General features: G+C 36.7%; 1 protein-coding gene across 1 annotated transcript; it reads right to left on the bottom strand.

Annotated features, from left to right (window-relative positions):
- Nucleotides 1–109: 109 nt before the first annotated feature.
- Nucleotides 110–20435, bottom strand: LOC108976161 (xenotropic and polytropic retrovirus receptor 1-like). Its single transcript, XM_018945097.1, has 9 exons — nucleotides 20166–20435; nucleotides 5551–5642; nucleotides 5081–5476; nucleotides 4746–5007; nucleotides 3137–3507; nucleotides 2726–3068; nucleotides 1714–1880; nucleotides 1515–1648; nucleotides 110–1449 (listed from the first exon to the last, which is right to left on the bottom strand). The coding sequence occupies exons 2-9, from the start codon at nucleotides 5617–5619 to the stop codon at nucleotides 1170–1172; spliced, it is 2022 nt and encodes a 673-aa protein (XP_018800642.1). The 5' UTR covers nucleotides 5620–5642; nucleotides 20166–20435; the 3' UTR covers nucleotides 110–1169.
- Between the last annotated feature and the right edge of the window lie 139 nt (nucleotides 20436–20574).

Genomic DNA, 20574 nt, shown 5'->3' with positions numbered 1-20574 from the left:
TAATTTCTACTTTTCTTAATTTCTTTATATTCAATTAAAAAAAATATTTGCACAGTTGAAAATTTATAGACTTTAAAAATGTTTAGCCTTAAATTAAGCATACATTAAGTTTAAGATTGTTTCTGTATATGAAGTTTTATTGTGTATCGTTAGTTAGTACTATTAGTATTACAGTAATTCGTTGGACTATACTTTAAGCTTACAATCCAATTAGCATTAATATTATTACGGTTTAGACAATAATAGTTTGGTATACAGGGGTATATGTATGTATGTGTATATAACGCTCATCAATAAAATGAGTGCCTACAATTACAATTTTTTTTTTAATTTCATATATTTAGCAAAGGCGCCTAGGGCTAACTACATATGTATATATGACAAAAAGAGCAATACCTAACAAAATTTCTTTCATATGCAAAAATGTTTCGATTTTTAGTTAATTTTAACTTGYAGCTAATTAACAATATATGTATATATTTTTGTAAATGTTTAACATTTTAGCAAAAGTCCAATTGGGGGAATGTTTTGGGTTAACAAAAGGTAATGTCGCTAACGGTTACTTAATTTCAGAACCTACAAATATTTTTATTTCATATATGTATATATTTAAATGTATACTAAATCGAAAGGGTTTAGTGTCTTGTCTTTTCAATTACATACCACATTTGCTTGCACGAATTGGCTAGCACAAAAACAAAAAAATACAAAACGAAACAAAATAGACTTTTCAAAAATGTGTAAGTACGAAAAATTATTTGTAATTACATACATAAGTAATACTGCCGAATATATTGTATATAGCGTTGTGTTCAAAGAGTTCTAGCAAATCAGTGCGAATTTCACTTTTCACACTTCGAAACGTTTGAAAGTACTGTTGGCTTTTAGCGGTGGTATAAAAAATAAACTGCTCTAACTTTAAGTACTTAAATTAATATGCCCAAAGAATATTGTACTAAATGTAACTAAGTTTTGTGTAAAAGATGGCTGGCAAACGTATACATATTACTATTATGGCTTATTGGCTAAGTGTTACGTTTTCACTAATTATTCCTTACAATTCTCACATTGGAAGCATACATTTCGGTACCGTCATTTAGGGGATCCGGACTTTTCAGCACTTAGTTGTTACTTAAGATTTAGTTTCAGATCATTATTATCGCACGATTTTACAATTTTTTCGTGCCATCAATATCGATGGTAAGATCCTGTAGCGAACCACGTGGCTGTAGCAAGCTACGCTTCTCAGGATCCTTATTCTTTTTCGGCTTGGGACGATTAGTTTTCGTATAACGGTTTATAACGCCTTCCGGTTCGTCCATCATACGTAATATTTGTGTTTGATCGGATGAGTCGATGGGTGCAATTGAGATATCGCGTACGGCACGGAACTTACCGCAATTGTTGAGATGTTCGTTCTCTAAGCGGAAGAAGTTCCATACGAAACGTCTGTGGGACAATGGAAAATTTGTGGTAAATTCGAAGCAAATTATTAATTTATGTTTTACTCGTACCTGAATACTTCTAAAATACCCGTTATGGATGTCATAATATCGCTGCTAACAATTTTCATTTCAGTTAGATAAAATGATAGCGCCCATAAGAAACGTAGCACCAAATCTTCGATGATGGCGAAGTAATAAAAGCCCTGTGTGTGTTAAAAATATATCAAATGTATAGACCAGGCTCTTTATAAATTTAATTAGCACATACTGTTGAGTACACGATTTCCTCGCGCAAAAATGTGTTCTCGCCCGCATTCTTATCGAAGAGACCCCAATCCATCTTTATATCCCAAGTGTAAGCATAGCATGATGAGATGATAGAGGCAATAATCCACAGCCAAGTGTAGGGATTGTCAAATGTGCTTGAATAGTAGCCTGTCAAAATGGAATAAATAAAAATTTAAAAAAATTTAAAAAAATTAAAAAAAATACAACCGAAGTTTAATAAAGCTCACTATTTAGCTTTACCGGTGATTTGACATTCAGCGCTTATTCAGCTTAAGATAAACATAGCTGAATTTAACTAAATGGATTGAAAATTCTTGTGAAGAGCTGTAGCCACATTCAGCATTTTATTCAGCTTTCACAAAGTTAAGATGGAAAAGCGCTGAAAGTCAGACACTACATTCTCTACATGCTTCAGCATTCAGCACTTATTCAGCTTAAAGAAATTATAGCTGAATAAAGCCAAAGTGCCTGAAATGTCAGTTTGGAAGGTGTAACTCATTCAGCACTTTATTCAGATATCATTAATTTAGGCTGAATAAGTACTGAATGTCAGGAAGCCTGAAAATCTTTCAAGGAATTGCAATCAGAAACTACACTTTTCACGTGCTTTAGCCTTCAGCGCTTATTCAGCTTAAAGAAATTATAGCTGAATAAAGCCAAAGTGCCTGAAATTTCAGTTTGGAAGGTGTAACCCATTCAGCACTTTATTCAGCTATCGTGGCCTTAAGATGAAAAAGCGCTTAAAGTTATAAAGCCTGAAAATCTGGCAAGGAATTGCAATCAGACACTACACTTTTCCCGTGCTTTAGCATTCAGCACTTATTCAGCTTAAAGAAATTATAGCTGAATAAAGCCAAAGTGCCTGAAATTTCAGTTTGGGAGGTGTAACCGCATACAGCACTTTATTCAGCTAACATTATCTTAAGCTAAATAAGAGCTGAAAGCTAGAAGACATCAAAATCTGACATAGAGTTATAGTAGCAAATACTAACGATTATTGAAGCTCCTTAATGTTGCGAATATCACCACAGCAAAAGTACTCGAATATTTTCCCGCATTCACCAAGTGAGGAAAGGCTTCACGCGTATCGCGATAACGCCGCAGACACTGCGCAAAACGGAACCACGCTGGCAAGCAATTAAATATCGGGCGTATAATAAAATCTTTTTCCATGCATGTTGTGGCATCGAGCGCCTCAAACCAATTGCCATTGGTGAAATAGAAACACACCAAATACTCAAAATCTAGCAAGGCTGTGCTGAGGGAATTCAACTGATCGCCAAGCCAGAAATCGGCGAAACCGACATGAAAGAATGGCGCCGCCACCATGCGACCCTGTAAAGCGTGAACAAAAAGATTTCAATTAAACATACAAATAAATATATTTTAACGGTAAAACTAACAGTTATGCGCAGCAGCCAGAAACGCGCATCATGGTGGAATACATGAAATGGATTCAGCAGGAATGCCACCATCACAATCGTCAGAGTAAGCGGATTAATGAAAGCCGGTATGCTTAAGCTGGCGCTATATAAGAAGCTTAACATGCTCAGCGTCCATATTACGCCAAATATCGCAGATAATTCCATTAGGTGCTGTTCGGAGAGATGATTACGCGGATCTAATTCGAAGATGAGCACATGATTGACACCGGACGAACGCCAGCCGTAGATGTTGACGCCAATCAGAAAGATGAATTCAATGATAAGCAGTGGACCGCGATATAGACGGAAAGTGACTTTGAGATTTTCGCCGGTAATATCGTGGAAAATTGCTGTAATGATAAAAGCATTTTGGATTTTAATACAAAAAATATAATATATTTAATACTTTGTAAAGTGAAAAGAAGCATAAAAAGGAGCTAGAAAGATTAGGTCCTAAGATAAAGAACCGCCATGAGTAAATATTTTTAACTTTTTTTATTTTGACAATCCTTTCCAGTATATAAATTCAAGCCTTTTCCGGTTACGTAGGTCGGACTATCGTAGGAACGATGTTGTCGTTGTTATAACGGATACATAGTTCCCCCGTTGGGATGGTAAGCGTTGACCAGGTTGTCGTCGACGTCATCTAACGGAAGGCCCAAGAAACGTGCTGTTTCGACGGGATCGGACCATAGGGAGAGATGTTAGGTGAGTGGGGTTGATGAGGCATGCAAAGATGTGACCAGTGTCATGCGGAGACTCATTGCACAGGCCATATATTGGATATTTCGGGGTCTATTCTATTTAAGTAGGAGTTTAACCAGAAAGAAGCTGCGCAAAGGTCACTATCGTCTCTTCGTTTGCAATGGGTGGTGTTTTGACGCCAAGTACGCCATTCACTGGAAGAGAGTCGGTGAAGGAGCTGATGGCTCCACTATGAATGGCGGTCAGTGCTTGTCGGAAGTTTGTTGCGCCCGAAGTCTGGTCGGCATACTGTCTAATGTCGTCGACGTAATTGAGAAATGACCGCTTGATGTTCCTAGGAGCACGTGACTGCAGGAGTGATTTCTTCTAAAGTATCCAGCCGGAACTGCCTGGAGAAGAGTACATTAACTGGGACCATAAGCGCCTCACTATTGTAGGAGAGCAGTGCTCTGACAACTTCTTCCTTTGCGTTCCACTGCATCCAGGCGAACATATTGATGAGGCGTAATTAAGCCGGCCGATTGCTTTGTAAGTTGCCAACAACGTTTCTTTGTCCTTTCCCCATGAGCTGCCGGCTTGCAACTGGAGGATTTTGTTGCGGCTCTGCATACCTTGGCGATAAACCCGGTCTTATGAGGAGTGAAGAAGCATAAACTATCAAAAGTTATACCTAAAATCTTAGGAAGGATCGAGCAATCGTACTCAACTCTCATATAGTAGGCTACAATCTGTGATGGTAATCATTCTAGCTTCTTCTGGAGCCAGATCCAGCAATTTCAGAAATACAACCAACAATTACAATAGCTACTAACCGCATTATCATATGAGATTTTTAAATATAATAAGATTTTTTCGAAATGTAATACCCCAACGGACAACTTACCAGACAACACCACAACTATGGCAAGCACAATAAAACTACCGGAAAATAGACCAACTTTAAACGTGGTCCAGGGACTCTGCTGTTCACCCAAGGGCGGTACACGCAAACGTTTCATAGCGCGCGTACGATCGCCGCTCTCCAACTCAGTCGTGACAGTGGTCTCCGTTTCATTAATAATATTATCAATATCTTTATTGGTGAAGAAATGTGAGGCTTCGACATACTCCTGACGCCACTTGGCACCGGTGTCGACGCGCAGTAGCTATAAACAATAATTGTAAAGTAAGAAATATTATAATTTTGTGTTATCACAAACGAAATGCAAAGACACCCACCTTATCATGCTTTTTGAGAATTTTGCGAAAACCGGTATGATTCAAATTCTGATAGTTCTGTAATAAAATTAAGCTCAAGTAAAATTCACTGAACGCCAGTTTCAGTTCGGCCGCCTTGCGATGCGGCAAACCGGGTTTTTTCAACGATTTCGATTTTTTCGCCGAGCGTTCCGATTCTTCGATGCACGTCTTCAGCTCGGCATTGAGTGTGGCGAATTTACGCGTGGCTTCGGCTAACTTTTCCGAGTAGAATGTGTTGATTTTCTTCAATTCCTTGTCGCAGTAATGAAAGAAATTCTCATCGAAATTGGCGAAATGACGTTTGAGCACCTCATCTTCAACACTGTCGACTGAGGGCGCTTCCTCGACGGCCATGTAAAGCATGGCTTTCATTTCCTGTGTTGAGTTTCGAAATTTTTATGCAAAAATTAATATTTTTCAAGTACATATGTATATATTGCGTTATATACCTCATAGTTAATGTATTGTTTACGCCATTCGGGCGTTATGTGCGCCGAGAGATGTTCGGCGAATTTCATCTTGTCAGCTCAATGGTCCGCCGCTGTAATGAAAGGCGAAAATAATATTATTTTACATTGAAGTGATGATTTACTCCACAAAAAATTCAGAAAAGTATATAAAACCAAAAAAAAAAACATCAAGGAAATAATACCCTTCACAAATAAAAAAGTTTGTATGAGAGCCATATGCTACAGTGGTCCGATTTGAATAATTTCTTCAGAGATTTTACTTTTACTTTGAAAAGTAATCCGTGCTAAATTTCGTGAAGATATCTTGCCAAATAAAAAGTTTTCCATACAAGAATTTGGTCTTGATCGGTCAGTTTGTATGGCAGCTATATGCTACAGTGATCCGATCTCAATAATTTCTTCGGATTTTGTACAGTTGCGTTGAACAATAATCCATGTAGAATTTCGTCAAAATATCTTATTAAATAAAAACGTTCTCCATATAAGGACCTGATTTTGATCGGTAAGTTTGTAAAAGAACGTGTACAAATTTTCAGTTCTATATCTCAAAATTTGTGGAAAAAATTTAAGTATTTATATATATTTTTTTAGGGTCTCTGACGTTTCCTTTTACGCAAAGTTAATACATTTCGTTCAGGGTATAAAAATTGCTCGGTATAGCACCCCATTTGACTCAGTTGCGTATTTTTATCTAAGATATTTAAATAGTGACGCGCCTCCATCAATCAAAAAAATAAATAAAATATAAATCTATGCAAGCTTGTCTACGCCGCTGCTCAAGATTTTGATAAATTATGATGAATCGCAGTGCAAACAGCCACTTCAAAGTATATTATGTAGATAGTATATGTATATTTACATATTATATTATATTATTAATATGTCCTGACATATTAATTTCCCTCGAATTTTCATTAAAAAAATATCAATGTCAGACATCATGCGCCGCGTTTGATCAATAGCCACTGTGGCATTGCTTGGATTCTCGTTGTCAGCCACCCAAACCTGCTGGTAACCCAAAATAACCGATTTATAATATGAATACAAACATACATACAACAACAACACAGCAAGAAATCGTACGATTGATTGGGATTGATTTATAGGCACGAATCGGCGTATACACACATACATACTCACATATTGCCCGTATGTAACATTGGCTTGTTGTGGTTTATTTACCTCCAATAAATCAAAACTGGCTTTTACCAACAACAATTACACGCAATTGATAATCCCAATGCCGAGGCAGATCACTTACTTACATTGAAGATGTGCTTAACGGGAATTACTCTTGTGTATATAAATACATATGCCAGCACCCATTGTGTAAGTGGAAGATTTTTTTATCAAAACATTTAAAAATGCAAATTGGAAAGTTAATTAAATGCTTGTAAGGCTGATAAACTGGTTTTATAGCGTCTCTGTCGCAGCGATTTCTCTGGAATTATAAAAATATTAGATAACAGGAATAAACACTGTAATAGCCTCGTTGCTGTTAATTACATTGTGTGACAACAGCAAAATGCTGTAGAAAATCTACAGAAGATTAGAATCCCTAATTGGTTTGAAATTAACAGTTTATTCTTGTTGTTGCTGAACTTATCACCGAAAATGGGTGCAGATTCTCTTGGTTAATGTGGAATGTGCGGCAGATAAACTGATGCCATTCAAAAAGACTTGGTATTAAGTAGAATTAGCGTGTATTATCCGACAAATGAGGCATCCTCTACCAACCGAACCGAACTACCAACTGGTGGCCGTTCCCACGACAGTCGGTTTACGTAACCAGAACGGACCCGGATTTTTATCCTGCCAAGGACTGTCAACCCGGCGTAACTCTGCCGATAAAACAACATTCAACTGGTGGCTCATGTTTGCCTCACGGTATGAGACACTGGAAAAGATGTAGTTAGTGAAGTCACAGAACTTATTGAAATTCGCGTCAAACGTTGGCATCCTAAAGGATGACTACTTCTCATGGACAACGTCACGGCACACTATCTTGCTAGGCACCAAAAAAAAACTATGCGTGCCTTATTAGACTATTAGACTAGCTTAACATACGACAATCGCAACATACAATGCAATCAGCAGTCCGGTCATAACCTTCGCCACATCGATATGGTCGCCATGATGTAGCGAAGCGCAGACGATCAACTTCAGACGTGTCAGAACACTACACGTCGAACTATCACAGGATGACTCTTAATGTCTCGGGTTGAATGCGGAGCCCTTAATAACTTCATCGACTCCCTCTCAGTGAAGGGCGTACTTGTAGTCAAATCACCACCCATTGCAGATGAGGTGCTCGAGTTGTCACGAGAATCTAGAGTGAACCTTGCGCACCTTCGTTCTAGATACTGTGGCAAGTTAAACTCCTGATATCGACCACGACATTCAAATATATAACCATCATACATTAAGTCCCCGCATGGCACTAACCACCTCTCTGCATGCGCCGCGAACCCAACTCATCTAACACACTTCTCTCTAAGGTTCGACCCTGTTGAAATAGCTAAAATAACTTTTCTGCTTTGAGCCTCTCGCACTCTCATAACCGGAGTTGATAGTTGTTCTCAACGTCATGCTACATAGCCTTATAAGCTTCGCAAGGATCTCTAATTTAGACGTGGCGTCAAATAGGCAGTTCCTATCAAGTGTCTCCAGAATTTGTTGATTAAAATCTGGTCTATTGTGGATTTGGAAGGTCTAAAGCCATACTGATAGGGTCCAATTAGTTTATTTACAATGGGTATTTCGCATAATACTGTCGAAAGAATTTATATTAACCCGAGATATTAGGAAGACTGATTCCGCGATAGTTAACGCAGACTGCGATATTTACCTTCTCAAATTTAATAATGTATATTTTAGTGCAATTTCAGCCCTCACAAACACAAATTCTCTAAATATTGGGTAGTCAAAAAACTCATTTTAGTATTTTGTCAAAATAAAATTCGAAGTCGAAAAAAGTGTGTAAAAATATTGAAGAAACTCAATATATTTTGAAAGCATGATGCTGTTGATGATTCGTGTAGCACAAAGATGGCTCGCTCGCTTCCGTTCTAGAAATCTCGATGTGAAAAATGAACCCCGCTCTGGTCGACCTATAGTTGAAAAAGTCGATGAAATGATGGAAAAGACTGACCAGGATCGTCACATAATCAGCCATGACATCGCTAAGTAACTTAACAGTCATCATCAAATTGTTTTGAACCATTTAAAAAAGGTTTGCTATAAAAAAGAAGCTCGGTGTTTGGGTACCACATGGGAAAAATTTAATGGACCGAATTAACATCTGCGATTCTTTGCTAAAAAATATCAAATACGACAATAATGTGCGAAAAAGTTCATGGCCCTAGCATGGTGAAGCTCAACAAATGGTCTCAAAGCCAGGATTGACGCTCCAGCCTGGTTGAACCATTGATTATACATTTTACTGCCAACAATTGATGAGGTTGAAGCAAAAAAAAAGGGGAGAACTGATCAACAGAAAGGTATTCGTCTTACATCAGCACAAAGCTAGACCACACACATTTTTGATAACTCGACGAAAACTGGGAGAGCTTGACTGGGAAGTTTTGATACATCCACCATATAGCACTGACCTTGCACTATCGGACTACCATTTGTTGCGGTCAATGTAGAACTCCCTAAATGGAGTAAAGTTGGCTTCAAGAAAAGCATGTGAAAATTAATTGTCGCAGGTTTTTGCCGAGAAACCAGAGAAGTTTTACACTGATGGTATAACGACTCTAGCAGAAATATGGCAAAAAGTGGTCGACCCCAACTTGAAGTTTGATTAGAAATACGAAAAGTCTTTTTATATTTATAGTCTTGATTGATCAATTAATTCATAAACTTTTTGAGAATCTTAAAAGTACTGTTGAGCGTATGCAATTATCTTACTTTCACACCACATTTCCAAGTAGATAATATCATTACATACATTTCAAGCAAAAATACCAACGTTTTTACTAAAGGGAATTCCTTCATACTTGACGTAATGTAAGTCTCTTTACAGTGCAAAAACAAAAAAAAAAAAAAAAAAAAAAAAAAAAAAAAAAAAAAAAAAAAAAATAAAAAAAAAAAAAAAAAAAAAAAAAAAAAAAAAAACGTTGCTCCGTTCTTAGGTGAGTAATAACTTAATAGCGCCATTTATAGACCACTTACTGGCATGACTGCCTTCAGCGCCACAAAAGCCGATTATTGTTATGCGTGATATTTTGTGCCCAACTAATCCCATCCACTTTCAGCGTCTGTTTGTGACAGCAAAAAACATTAAAAAGACGTAATAAATTGATAATAATTGCTTTCCCCCATACAATGGCCATATCTAAAACACTAACATATCTAACACGTGACACCAATTGGAGAATAATGTTTTCGCGCATATTATCAATAGGCTCGGTACGCCGTGGAAAAACAAAAACATGCAAATTATGTATGTAATATTTGGGAATATATGTAGCTACATCGGCATAAAAACTGCTAACCAATGTAACTACAGTGGTGGTCACAGAATTGGATACACTAAGAATAGAATGTACTAGATTTTTGGAAAGCTCATTTCACGCGCTAACACGTCTTTGATGGATTGTCGTTTCTTTTAAGTCGTTCGTGAGTTATAGCATCGCAAACATGGAGCAAAATAAAGAGAAAATATTTCATATTTTACAGTACTACTACGATAAAGGCAAAAATGCATCTCAAGCCGCCAATAAAATTTGTGCAGTTTATGGACCCGATACAGTTTCCATTTCCACCGCACAACGATGGTTTCAACGTTTTCGTTCTGGTGTAGAGGTGGTCGAAGATGCGCCGCGCTCCGGAAGGCCTGTCGTCGAAAATTGCGATAAAATCGCTGAATTGGTCTAAAGAGACCGGCATAGTAGCAACCGTAGCATCGGTCAAGAKCTGAGCATGAGTCATCAAAAAAAATTTTATGAACAATTGAAAATTCAATAAAAATACCGCAAGACTTTTTTGACAAACTAATATAAGAATTTACTCAAGGGATTTCAGCAATAAGTAGTACGAAAAATCCATCTTATCCAATTATTCATCAATGTAGAGATTTTGAAAAATTCCAGATTTATACCATGAACAGGGTATATGATGTGTAGCACGAAGTTTGCAACGCCCTGAAAGATCAGAGAGCTTATAATTGATATATAAATTACTAATATGACGGGCTGAATCGATTCTGCCTGTCAAGGTTTTGAGATATCGATCTAAAATGCAGCACACGTTCTTTCCACCTTAAGAAGCTACTAACTTGGTCGATATTAGAAGACTGCAGGATACAGTTGCCATACATACTTACCGAGCAAAATCAAGTCATTTTATTAAAAACTTTTTATTTGACAAGTTATCTTCATGAAAATTTGCATTGATTATTAAACCTCCAAACATTTGATCAAACCGAACTACTACAGCATATAGCTGCCGTACAAGCTGACGAATCAAAATCGACATAATGAGATTTTTCTTTTTCAAAATTTATATATATTTTTCCATAACTGATATATAAGAATATCGATTCATTCGATTATCCTAATATTATAGTTGAATAACAATTGGCTTATCATATTGTGATGTCGCACCGTAAATAAATAAAAATCGAATTTTTATACAAATAGAAGTGGAATCACCTGTAAAATACTATATGTACCTAATTACGAAGCCGTCACTGTATTTTATTGGCTATACACACATGCATACAAACGGATTTAGTATCAAACTCAAGCTGATGAAAAACAGGTGTGTTATTGGAAATAGTTTTTCCATACCAAGGCAACTGGAGTTGTTTACTCAACTGCCCAATGAAATGAATGGATGGCCATAAAAAAGCAAAAACAAGCAATATTTGCAAATTAACTCCATGAAAAATATTAAAAGATGCTTGAACCATACACAGTAATCGAAGTGAATCGTTCAATCTTCTCAGAAATCATATATCTTTTAAGATTAGTTATGCCTTTGGTGAAAATATCGTTTTCAGTGCCTACGCGATCAGTATATTGACTTCTAAGTCGTTTAACGATTTGGGTGATCCAGGTTTTTCAATAAGCTTTTTGTAATTTTTATGAACTCATTCAACTTTATTACGAAAGATCACGTTCTGTAAGGAATGTGTTCCGCGCACTTCGCTCAACTTATGGTCAACATAACCGACATTCTGAGCATCATCTATCTTGAGACCGCGCATTCATTATTTGATATTATTCGACCGAATAAACCACGTCCAACACGCAGTGAAGTCGATTCGGCGCCGTTCGCAGCAACTCAGATTGACGTATGGAACGACTTGGGGCATTTTACGTCGAGATCTTAAATGTGTACGCTTTTCATATAATACCACTTGTTCAAGAACTGAAGCCTCTCGAACTTCTTAAGCGACATCGCTTCGCTCTATGGGTTAGGGAGAAGTGCTATTGATTCCTGAATTTCAAGCTCGTGATGTCGACGACATACCGTTTCAACAAGACGGCGCCACTTCCCACACATCGCATCAATCCATGGTAATAAAACTTCGGTGCGCAGATAAATTCACGTTTTCGAACGGTCAATTGACCACCAAGATCGTGTGATATCACAGAGTTAAACTTTTTCCAGTAGGGATATGTATAGTTTAAGTCTTTGCGGAGAATCCCGCTTCGATTCAGCCATTGGAGCAAAACAGCACGCATGTAATTCGCCAGTTACCAGTTGAAATGCTCGAACGAGTCATCGAAAATTGGACTCAACGGATGAACCATCTGGGACCTTTGCATTACCAACTTTTGAAAGAGATAATCTTCAAAAAATAAATGCCAAAGAATCTAGGGAACCCTTCATTTAGATGTGTAACTCATGTCGGCAAGCAGATTTGCATTGCGGATTTGTATTCCTTCATTTCCCTTTACTAATGATGTGTTAATTTCCAGAGTTTGACAGGAAAATAGCAACAATAAAATAGTAGTTAGTACAAATAAATTCAATCACATTGATAAGAGCTGTGTGGGACAGCGCATTTTGTTATCTTTTCATCATTTACACGATTTAGTTGCTCTATTTCTAGAGTATGTACATATGTAAAGTAAAATGAGTATTAGTTAATTATTTACAGAGGCCTTAATTACAACAATTGATACAGCAAGTAGGATACAAAAATATTATAAATTTATTATAAATTTAAGAAATATCCGTATGTATACAAAGTATCGCCTGATTAGGAAAATTCACTCGGTATAGTCATTAAGTTGGTCATTAGTTCATTCAGCGCTGATCCTTCTAGATCATTTTACAATAATATCAATTTTCACCGCTACTCGGTGTAAATTCTTTACTCCTGTTTTTTTTCAAATTTACTCCAATGGATAAAACAGAAGGTCTCTACTGCTATAGAGCTGATCCCCACTACTTATAGATTGATTACTCTTAAGTAAAGGATCCTTTTTCGATGGGGTTGGAGTATCAGCGGAATCAGTCTGGGCAAAAGCCTATTGTAAATGAACTGATTGGACCTTATCAGTGTGGCTTTAGACCTGGTAAAATCAGATACCAGATTTTCACAATACGTCAATTCCTGAAAAAGACTGTTGCAAACAGATCGACACCCATCACATTTTTGTCGATTTCAAAGACGCTTTCGACAGCACTGATGAGAGCTGTCTATTTGACACCATGTCTAAATATGGTATCCCTGCGAAACTCTTACGGCTATGCAGAACGATTTTGAGGACCTCTCTTTTTCAATATAATGCAGAAAAAAATAATACGTGCGGCTAATCTGAACCGCAGTGACACTGTCTACTCTAAAAGTACAGAGCTACTAGGGTCAGCAGATGATATTGACATCAAGGGCCTTAACAACAGATTCATCACCGCAGCCTATTGAAACCTAGAAAAAGTAGCGAAAGAGGTTGGTTTTGTGATGAACGAGAGCAAGACAAAGTACGTGGAGGGAACATACAAAAATTCCTCGATTTTTGGGAACCACGTCACAGATGGCAGCTATAAATTTGAAAAAGTTAAGAACTTTGTATATCTCGGAACCAGCATAAATTCCACCAATAGTCTATGCCTGGAGGTCAAGCGCAGAATAACGCTTGCCAACAGGAACGAACAAAAATTACATTCTATAAGAATCTAATTATTCCTGTCTTATTATAAGGCGTAGAAACATGGGCATTGACGACTCCAGATTAGAAAGCACTCGACGGATTTGAGAGAACAAGATCTTTGGAGTCATCCGCGTGAGCGATGAGTATCGAAGAAGATGGAACTACGAACTATATGGGACATAGATATAGTTAAATATTCAACGAAGGCGCTGATTATGTCATGTCGTTCGCAAGGAAGATGATGCTCCAGTGGAAAACTCCCTCGACTCAAGACTCATAGGTGGACAAGGGAAGCAAGGGCGTCCACGCATCCAATGCAAGGGCCAAGCGCATAGGGACCTGCTTGCACTTGGGATATACAATTAGCGTGAACTCACAAAGGACAGAAGGAACTGCCGAAATATTATGTTCTCAGCCCAAAGCGACCCTCGGCTGTAGAATCGAAGAAGAAGAACTTACTACCTACTTCTTTCCTTCCTAACACTACATTATGGGCGGGAAGAAAGTATAGAGATTAAGATTAAGGATCACGACGCAATCCCTTCTTTTACGAGTTCTTCAGGTCTAAGTGGTGGAATAATTCTTTAGATAGAATACAAGGTCTGCCTGGTGAAATGAAATCCATTATTTTTTCAATAGATGGTAATAGTGAACGTTACATGGCTCTTGAAAGACAAGATGTTGTAATAGAAAACTACTTAGACAGTTTTATGATTGCTTGACTTGGTATTCTTTGAGCACCCACATGAAAGTGCAATATATTTACAGATTTTCTTCGATAAAGGCGATAGTGCAAACCTAGCGGCTACAAATGTAAATAGTGCGCGTAGTCTTGATACTTTAGCTCAAGATTAACGATTGGGAAGGTTTTACTATGTGGCTGGTAAAACTGAAGTGGGAATCATCTAATATGAGCTGCCCCACTACGGCCAAACTATTAAATCGAAGCTGTATTCAACAATAGAACCGTCTAAAGGAAACAATGACAATCTTTGGACGTTAAGAAAGCAATTGTCTTCCGTTAGACAACGTCAGAATGGGAGGCAATTATATAGTTACCAATCCAAACAGGGTTAGATCGCCGAAAATGGGGTGCGATCTGAATGCAATGAGTCTCAGCATAACACTGCCCTACTCTTTGCATGCCCCACCAACGCCAGTTATCTAACACCCCTCTCTCATTGGTCCGCCCCCGCTAGATGACGTCGACGACAACCTAGATAACCCTTATCATCCTAACGGGGGACTGATAATTATTTGTATGGTGAAAAAATCCGCACAGGAGAAGTTTATGTAAATCGACTGTTCCAGTTTTTTAATAATATGGGCTGGAATTTCTATGAGAATGTCATTATGAAATTTGCTTCAAAGCAGCTAGTTGTTCGATAATTCACATAGCCGAAAACATTAGATATATTATCTTAGGGTTGGTGTGTATTCTCGCTCAAGACACTCTTTAGTAAACAGTTACTAATTTACTGAGTGCAAAAAAAATCTCTGTCACAATACAAATATAGCAATTCTAAAATAAAATAAATAAAAAATAAAATAAAAAAATAAATAAATAAAAAGTAAAATAAATAAAAAATAAAATAAAAAAATAAATAAATAAAAATAAAAAAAACAACAACAATAAATTCTTCAAGTCGCACAATCAAGAAAAAATTCCGATAACGCGACAGTAGAAGCGAAATTAATAACATTTTATTTTAAGCAACAGCGTTAGCGTTTTTCGTACTGTCTAATCTAGCCATTGGTAAATTCAATCAATTAATACGATAGATCTAATAAGATGAGTCAACTCTGATTATGGAGACATTTGAAGAGGCAAATTTTATGTGCAAACGAAAAACGGATGTGAACGCAGTGTGGGTGAGCGGCATGAATATGAGGTACGAGTATATATAAATTTTATGAAGCAGGGTATTATATATTATATTAACCAAAGTTTGTATACTAAATTTATAAAAATATTGTAAGTTAAATAAGGTGATTGCAATACCTAACACTATACTTGTGATTGACAGATGTCACGAATAAAGGAATTTGAGAGAATGTTCGCTCAATTTGTAGACAATTGCCAACTTTGGTGAAAAATAACGATACTGAGTGTTTTTTAAGCAAATTACTTCAAACTTTTGGAAGACCGATTGTCAGAAGAGTAGTTGATAAAATTAATTGGCATAAATGATAGAAAAAAATATTAGAAAACAAATCTAACAATAACTTTGGTCGAATTTGGCCCTTTTTTCCACAATTTTTCGTAGAAAAAAATTAAGAATATTTCAAAATAAAACAAAAAGCTTCTATAGCATGATAGAGAATGGCATTAAAAATGTTCTAGAAACTATATATCTTCCAAACTCTTCCTTTGAGAGTGGAAACCATTTTGGAAAACACCATTTAGTGAAAAAAGCGTTTAAAGATTGTCTCGCCTCGTTCCCCGATCTGTTTCTTTTCTACAAGAAACGATGTAGCGACGGTAATCATTTTAATTTTGATATAAATATATATAAAACAGTGTATACTATCCGATAGAACAACAAAAACAAACGATTTTTCGAAATTTCACCCTTAAGTTTGATAGGTCAGTTTGTATGACAGCGATGTGCTATAATGGTCCGATTTGAAGAATTTCTTCGGGGATTGTACCGTTACCTTAGGCAATAATCCATGCCAAATTTTATTAAAAATATCTCATCAAACGCGAAAGCTTCCATACAAGGACTGGGTTTCGGTTGTTGTTATTTTAGCTGGTACCTAGTCCCCAATAGGGTGGTAAGGATTAGCTAAGTTATCGTCGACGTCATCCAACGGAAGCTTCTGTTTCGACGTGAGCGAACTAATGGGAGAGGGGTGTCAGATGAGTGGGGTTGATGGGAAATGGCCAGTGTCTTGGCACGCGGAACCTATATTGGAGCCAATGCATATTGCTGTGGCGTAGTTAGGGATTGGTCGGCCGATTGCCTTGTAAGTTGCCAACAACGTTGCTTCGTTGCTTTCCCCATGTGCTGCCGGCTAGTGACTTGAGGATTTTGTTGCGGCTCTGTACTTTGGCGATAATCGCGTCGTATGAGGAGTGAAGGAGCAGTCAAAATTTCGACGCCATCGACTGTAATATTAAGTTCAAGTCTGCACTCCTTCGCCCAGTTTGTATGTATGGTCGCTGTGGATTTGGAGGGGGAGAGTGCTGAGTTCCGTGAAGCTAAGAAACTAGAAATGTCCGAGAGATAGCGGTTTACCTTTGAACACATGCCATCGATTGTCTGATTGTCCGACGTCAATATCGTGCAATCATCAGCATACGAGGTTATGGAAACTCCCTCTGGTGGGTGTGGGAGTTTAGAGATATAGAAGTTAATCAATTGCGGGGAGAGGACACCATCCTGCGGAACCACTTGTTTAATTCTTCTCAGTTTGAATTTTTCTTCTTCAGTCTTAGAGGGAGGGTAGTTTTTTCAAAGTCCTGCAGTAGCGTTGTGTGATTGACTGTGTCAAAGAATCGTTCTCTCACAGGGTGGTTTCTGGTTAAGACCACGAACAATCTGGACGTTTATGACGCTAAGTGCTGTACTGTGTGGTTTTCTAGGCTCAGGTGGTGAGTGAAGGTCGGGAGTAGCAAGACTCAAGTGTCTTCACCACTGAGGAGAGGAGAGTTATCGAACGATAGCACTACGCTTTTTGGGCGGGTTTTGGTCGTTCGGTTTGTATGGCAGATACATACATATGTATATGCTATAGTGGCCCGATGTCGGCGCTTTCGACAAATGAGCAGCTTTTTGAAGAGAAAAGGACGTATGTAGGATTTCAGATCGACGTTTCAAAAAATTAAGGACTACTTCTCCAACGCAAATCAACTCAGCTGATTATATACCATACATATGTATATACCGTACACTTTATAGGACATCGGACGTTTCCTTTTGGGTATATAAATTTCGTGACAAGCTTAATATACCCTGTTCAGTATATAAAAATCAAATTATCAATCGTTAGGGGCATGTCATCCAAAACGTACAGAAGCAATTGTTTAGAAATTGACTACTGTAACAGTTATTAATTTTAATTACTTATGTACATACGTATTTTAATGCCTGAGTACACATATCGGAATATGAGCATTTAATTCACTCGATTAATCCACTTAACATGCAATTTGATACGAAATGCAAGGTGTTATCTATTCGACAAGCATTCCCAGGCAATCAATCATGTTTGACGGCACATTGCACTGCTGTGCACAAACATGTACATACATGCATGTTTAGTTCACACATTTGTATAATACTTTGAGCGTATGCATGTATGTGTGTAGGTGGGAAAACACAAAAATTATTTAAAAACTTTAGACAAGTAAGCTCATATAGTACTATATATCAATATCCACTTGAAAATTGATGGATCGATATGTTGTAGGTGTGATCACTTTAAGTGGAGAGCGTTAAATTATCTATTTACAAGCTATCGTAAGCGTTTTAAAGTTGGAAAATGAAGTGATAAGCTTGCAAGTGTGCAAACATCAAATTTTTACAGCGTTAGATGCGAGCAAAAGATAAACTTGTGGTCAATAAATATTTGACAAGCGCTTCACGTGCCAACTTGCATCTCTCAGACAATTTCTTATAATAAATAAATGTAAAAAAAATGGTAAATTTCTTTCAACACTCTTCCATTTTTAATTCGCCAATAAGCTTGTGGAAGTTTGTAGACATGTATCTACTTCAACTGCACTTCAATCTTGAATAAAAATGCGTATGCTTTTGACACAAACTACTCTCCATTGCAGCGTTTCAAGCAATTCAGCATCAACTTGAAAGTTACAATAAATAATGGCATTCTAAATAGTTCGTCTAGAGTTTGTCGAGCTCTTATCGCTGATTATGACTATAATGAGTGTGTTTTGGGTCGTGCTTATCTCTATTTCGCTGCAATTTTTAGCTTCCCTACGGGGAAATAATTACATATATATGTACATACATATGTACACAAATATAAAGCAAAAAAGTAATTTAGAAATATAGAGGCAAAATTAAATCAAGCCCACATACATACATATATATGTACATAAGTACACAATGACGCCAGTTAAGAGGCAACAAATTACAAAAAAAAAAAAAATATAATTAGCACTTGGTAAATATTGGCCAAAGAAATATCACATTATTCAAAAAACATTTATATTTTGTTGGTTTGGCTGTCGAATATGCAGGCGCTTTTGGTGCATTACACATTGGAAAACTTTTTGCGGTAAAAACAGGAAATTCAATTTTGTGCACATATATGAATATGTATATTAAGCGGCAAATGTGATTCCTGTAAATTTTTAAGCTCATACGCAAACAAAATTGCGGTCATGCGGCTACAGGAATCATGTATAGCCGCTTATTACCATTAAAAGGGTGCGTGCAGTTACAAATGCATTGTAATTATATTCCATGCACCCAAAAACATCTTGTTAACCTGTTTGAGTCGAAAACGTGTGCTGCATCAGTCGATGTAATTTGGTAGACAAAGCCATAATTTTATTGTTTACTATTTTGAGTTATTAAATGGTTGTTGACATAAACGCGCTTAGCTTTATTGACACTTTGTTTTGTCTGGCAGAGGAGCGCAAGGTATGAAGACGCGATTAAAAATTTGTTAATATTATTAAGTCTAAAACTGCAGCAATCATAAACAAATAATATAGTTGCTGCTTTCTTATGTCAGTTACTCGCTTAAATAAAATTTAAAACGGCAGCAATGCCTTACCTCAAGCATTTTTTCAAAGAACTTTAAGGGAAGATTAATAAGTTAAGTAAAACTAACTAAAAAGAATAAAAAACAATTGATATCTAACTGGGGCGAGGTAAAGGCCGAGCTATAAATAAAGTGATATGTTGCATCTATTAGATATTTCTAAAACAATGAGTTCGATTAAGATATGTTTATAGCCAGGCAATTTCAATTGTCGTTTAACGCCTATTTTCCAATTAGTAAAGTTATTTATTTGTGTACACAGAAGCTATTTAATGCCTAACTGCATAACTAGTCACATGAAAACAATATATTAATGACGTTAAGCTTTTTTGTATTAAACGAAATAAACTATTAACTAATCATGCTTATGAATTATTTCCGAACGTGTTTCCTAGAATTTGCTGGAGCAGATCTAGAACTTTTTCAGAAAATATATATTTAAAATAGTTATAAAATATAAAAAACGTTTACTATAACTATGAGTAAACAAATCGCTCTTCATAACTTTAAGTAAAGTTATATACTCGGGCTTTTAGGTAATTAAATTGTTCTCCAACTAATCAGTAAAGCAGATAATTACGCGCTGCTTTATTAAAAGCTGTTTCACAATCAATGTAGAGAATACAACGCGTTTTTTTAATTAAAACTCATTTATTAATTGGGTGTTCATTGACCACCCAACGTAAATCAGGTGGAATTTTGAAATGTACAAACGTTGGCGAAATTAAAATTTCTGAATATTACCCTTTGCATCGAATTTAGCAGCGCCAATTGGTGTTTTTATATTAGTCGCCGTAGTGGTGCCGCAGCTAGCTGATTAATTGATCACACTTTGTTGTTTCTTATTGAAAATTGATATCACAACTTTTGATACTTGTACGTATTTCAACTTGTTATTAGTATTTATTTCATTAGTGGTTGCTTTTCAGATACTCGTATAAGTGTTTTTTTTTTTCTTCTTAAAACTAAAGCCACTGTGTGAAGTAATTATTATTTTTTTTTTAATAAAAACAAGGTTAATTTCCTTATTTAATGTAAATATAACGCACACAAATAAATTTAATAAAATACTTAACGCGACGAATTCCCAGCGGCGACTAAACAAAGAACAGCTGAGAGCTGCCGAACAAAATAGCAATTCGCTCAGGTTCTA

Source organism: Bactrocera latifrons, unplaced genomic scaffold, assembly GCF_001853355.1.
Source record: "Bactrocera latifrons isolate USDA-ARS-PBARC rearing strain unplaced genomic scaffold, ASM185335v1 scaffold_73, whole genome shotgun sequence".
Lineage (NCBI taxonomy): Eukaryota > Metazoa > Arthropoda > Insecta > Diptera > Tephritidae > Bactrocera > Bactrocera latifrons.
Note: the sequence above shows the minus strand (reverse complement) of the source record. Positions and strands in the feature narration are given on the sequence as shown.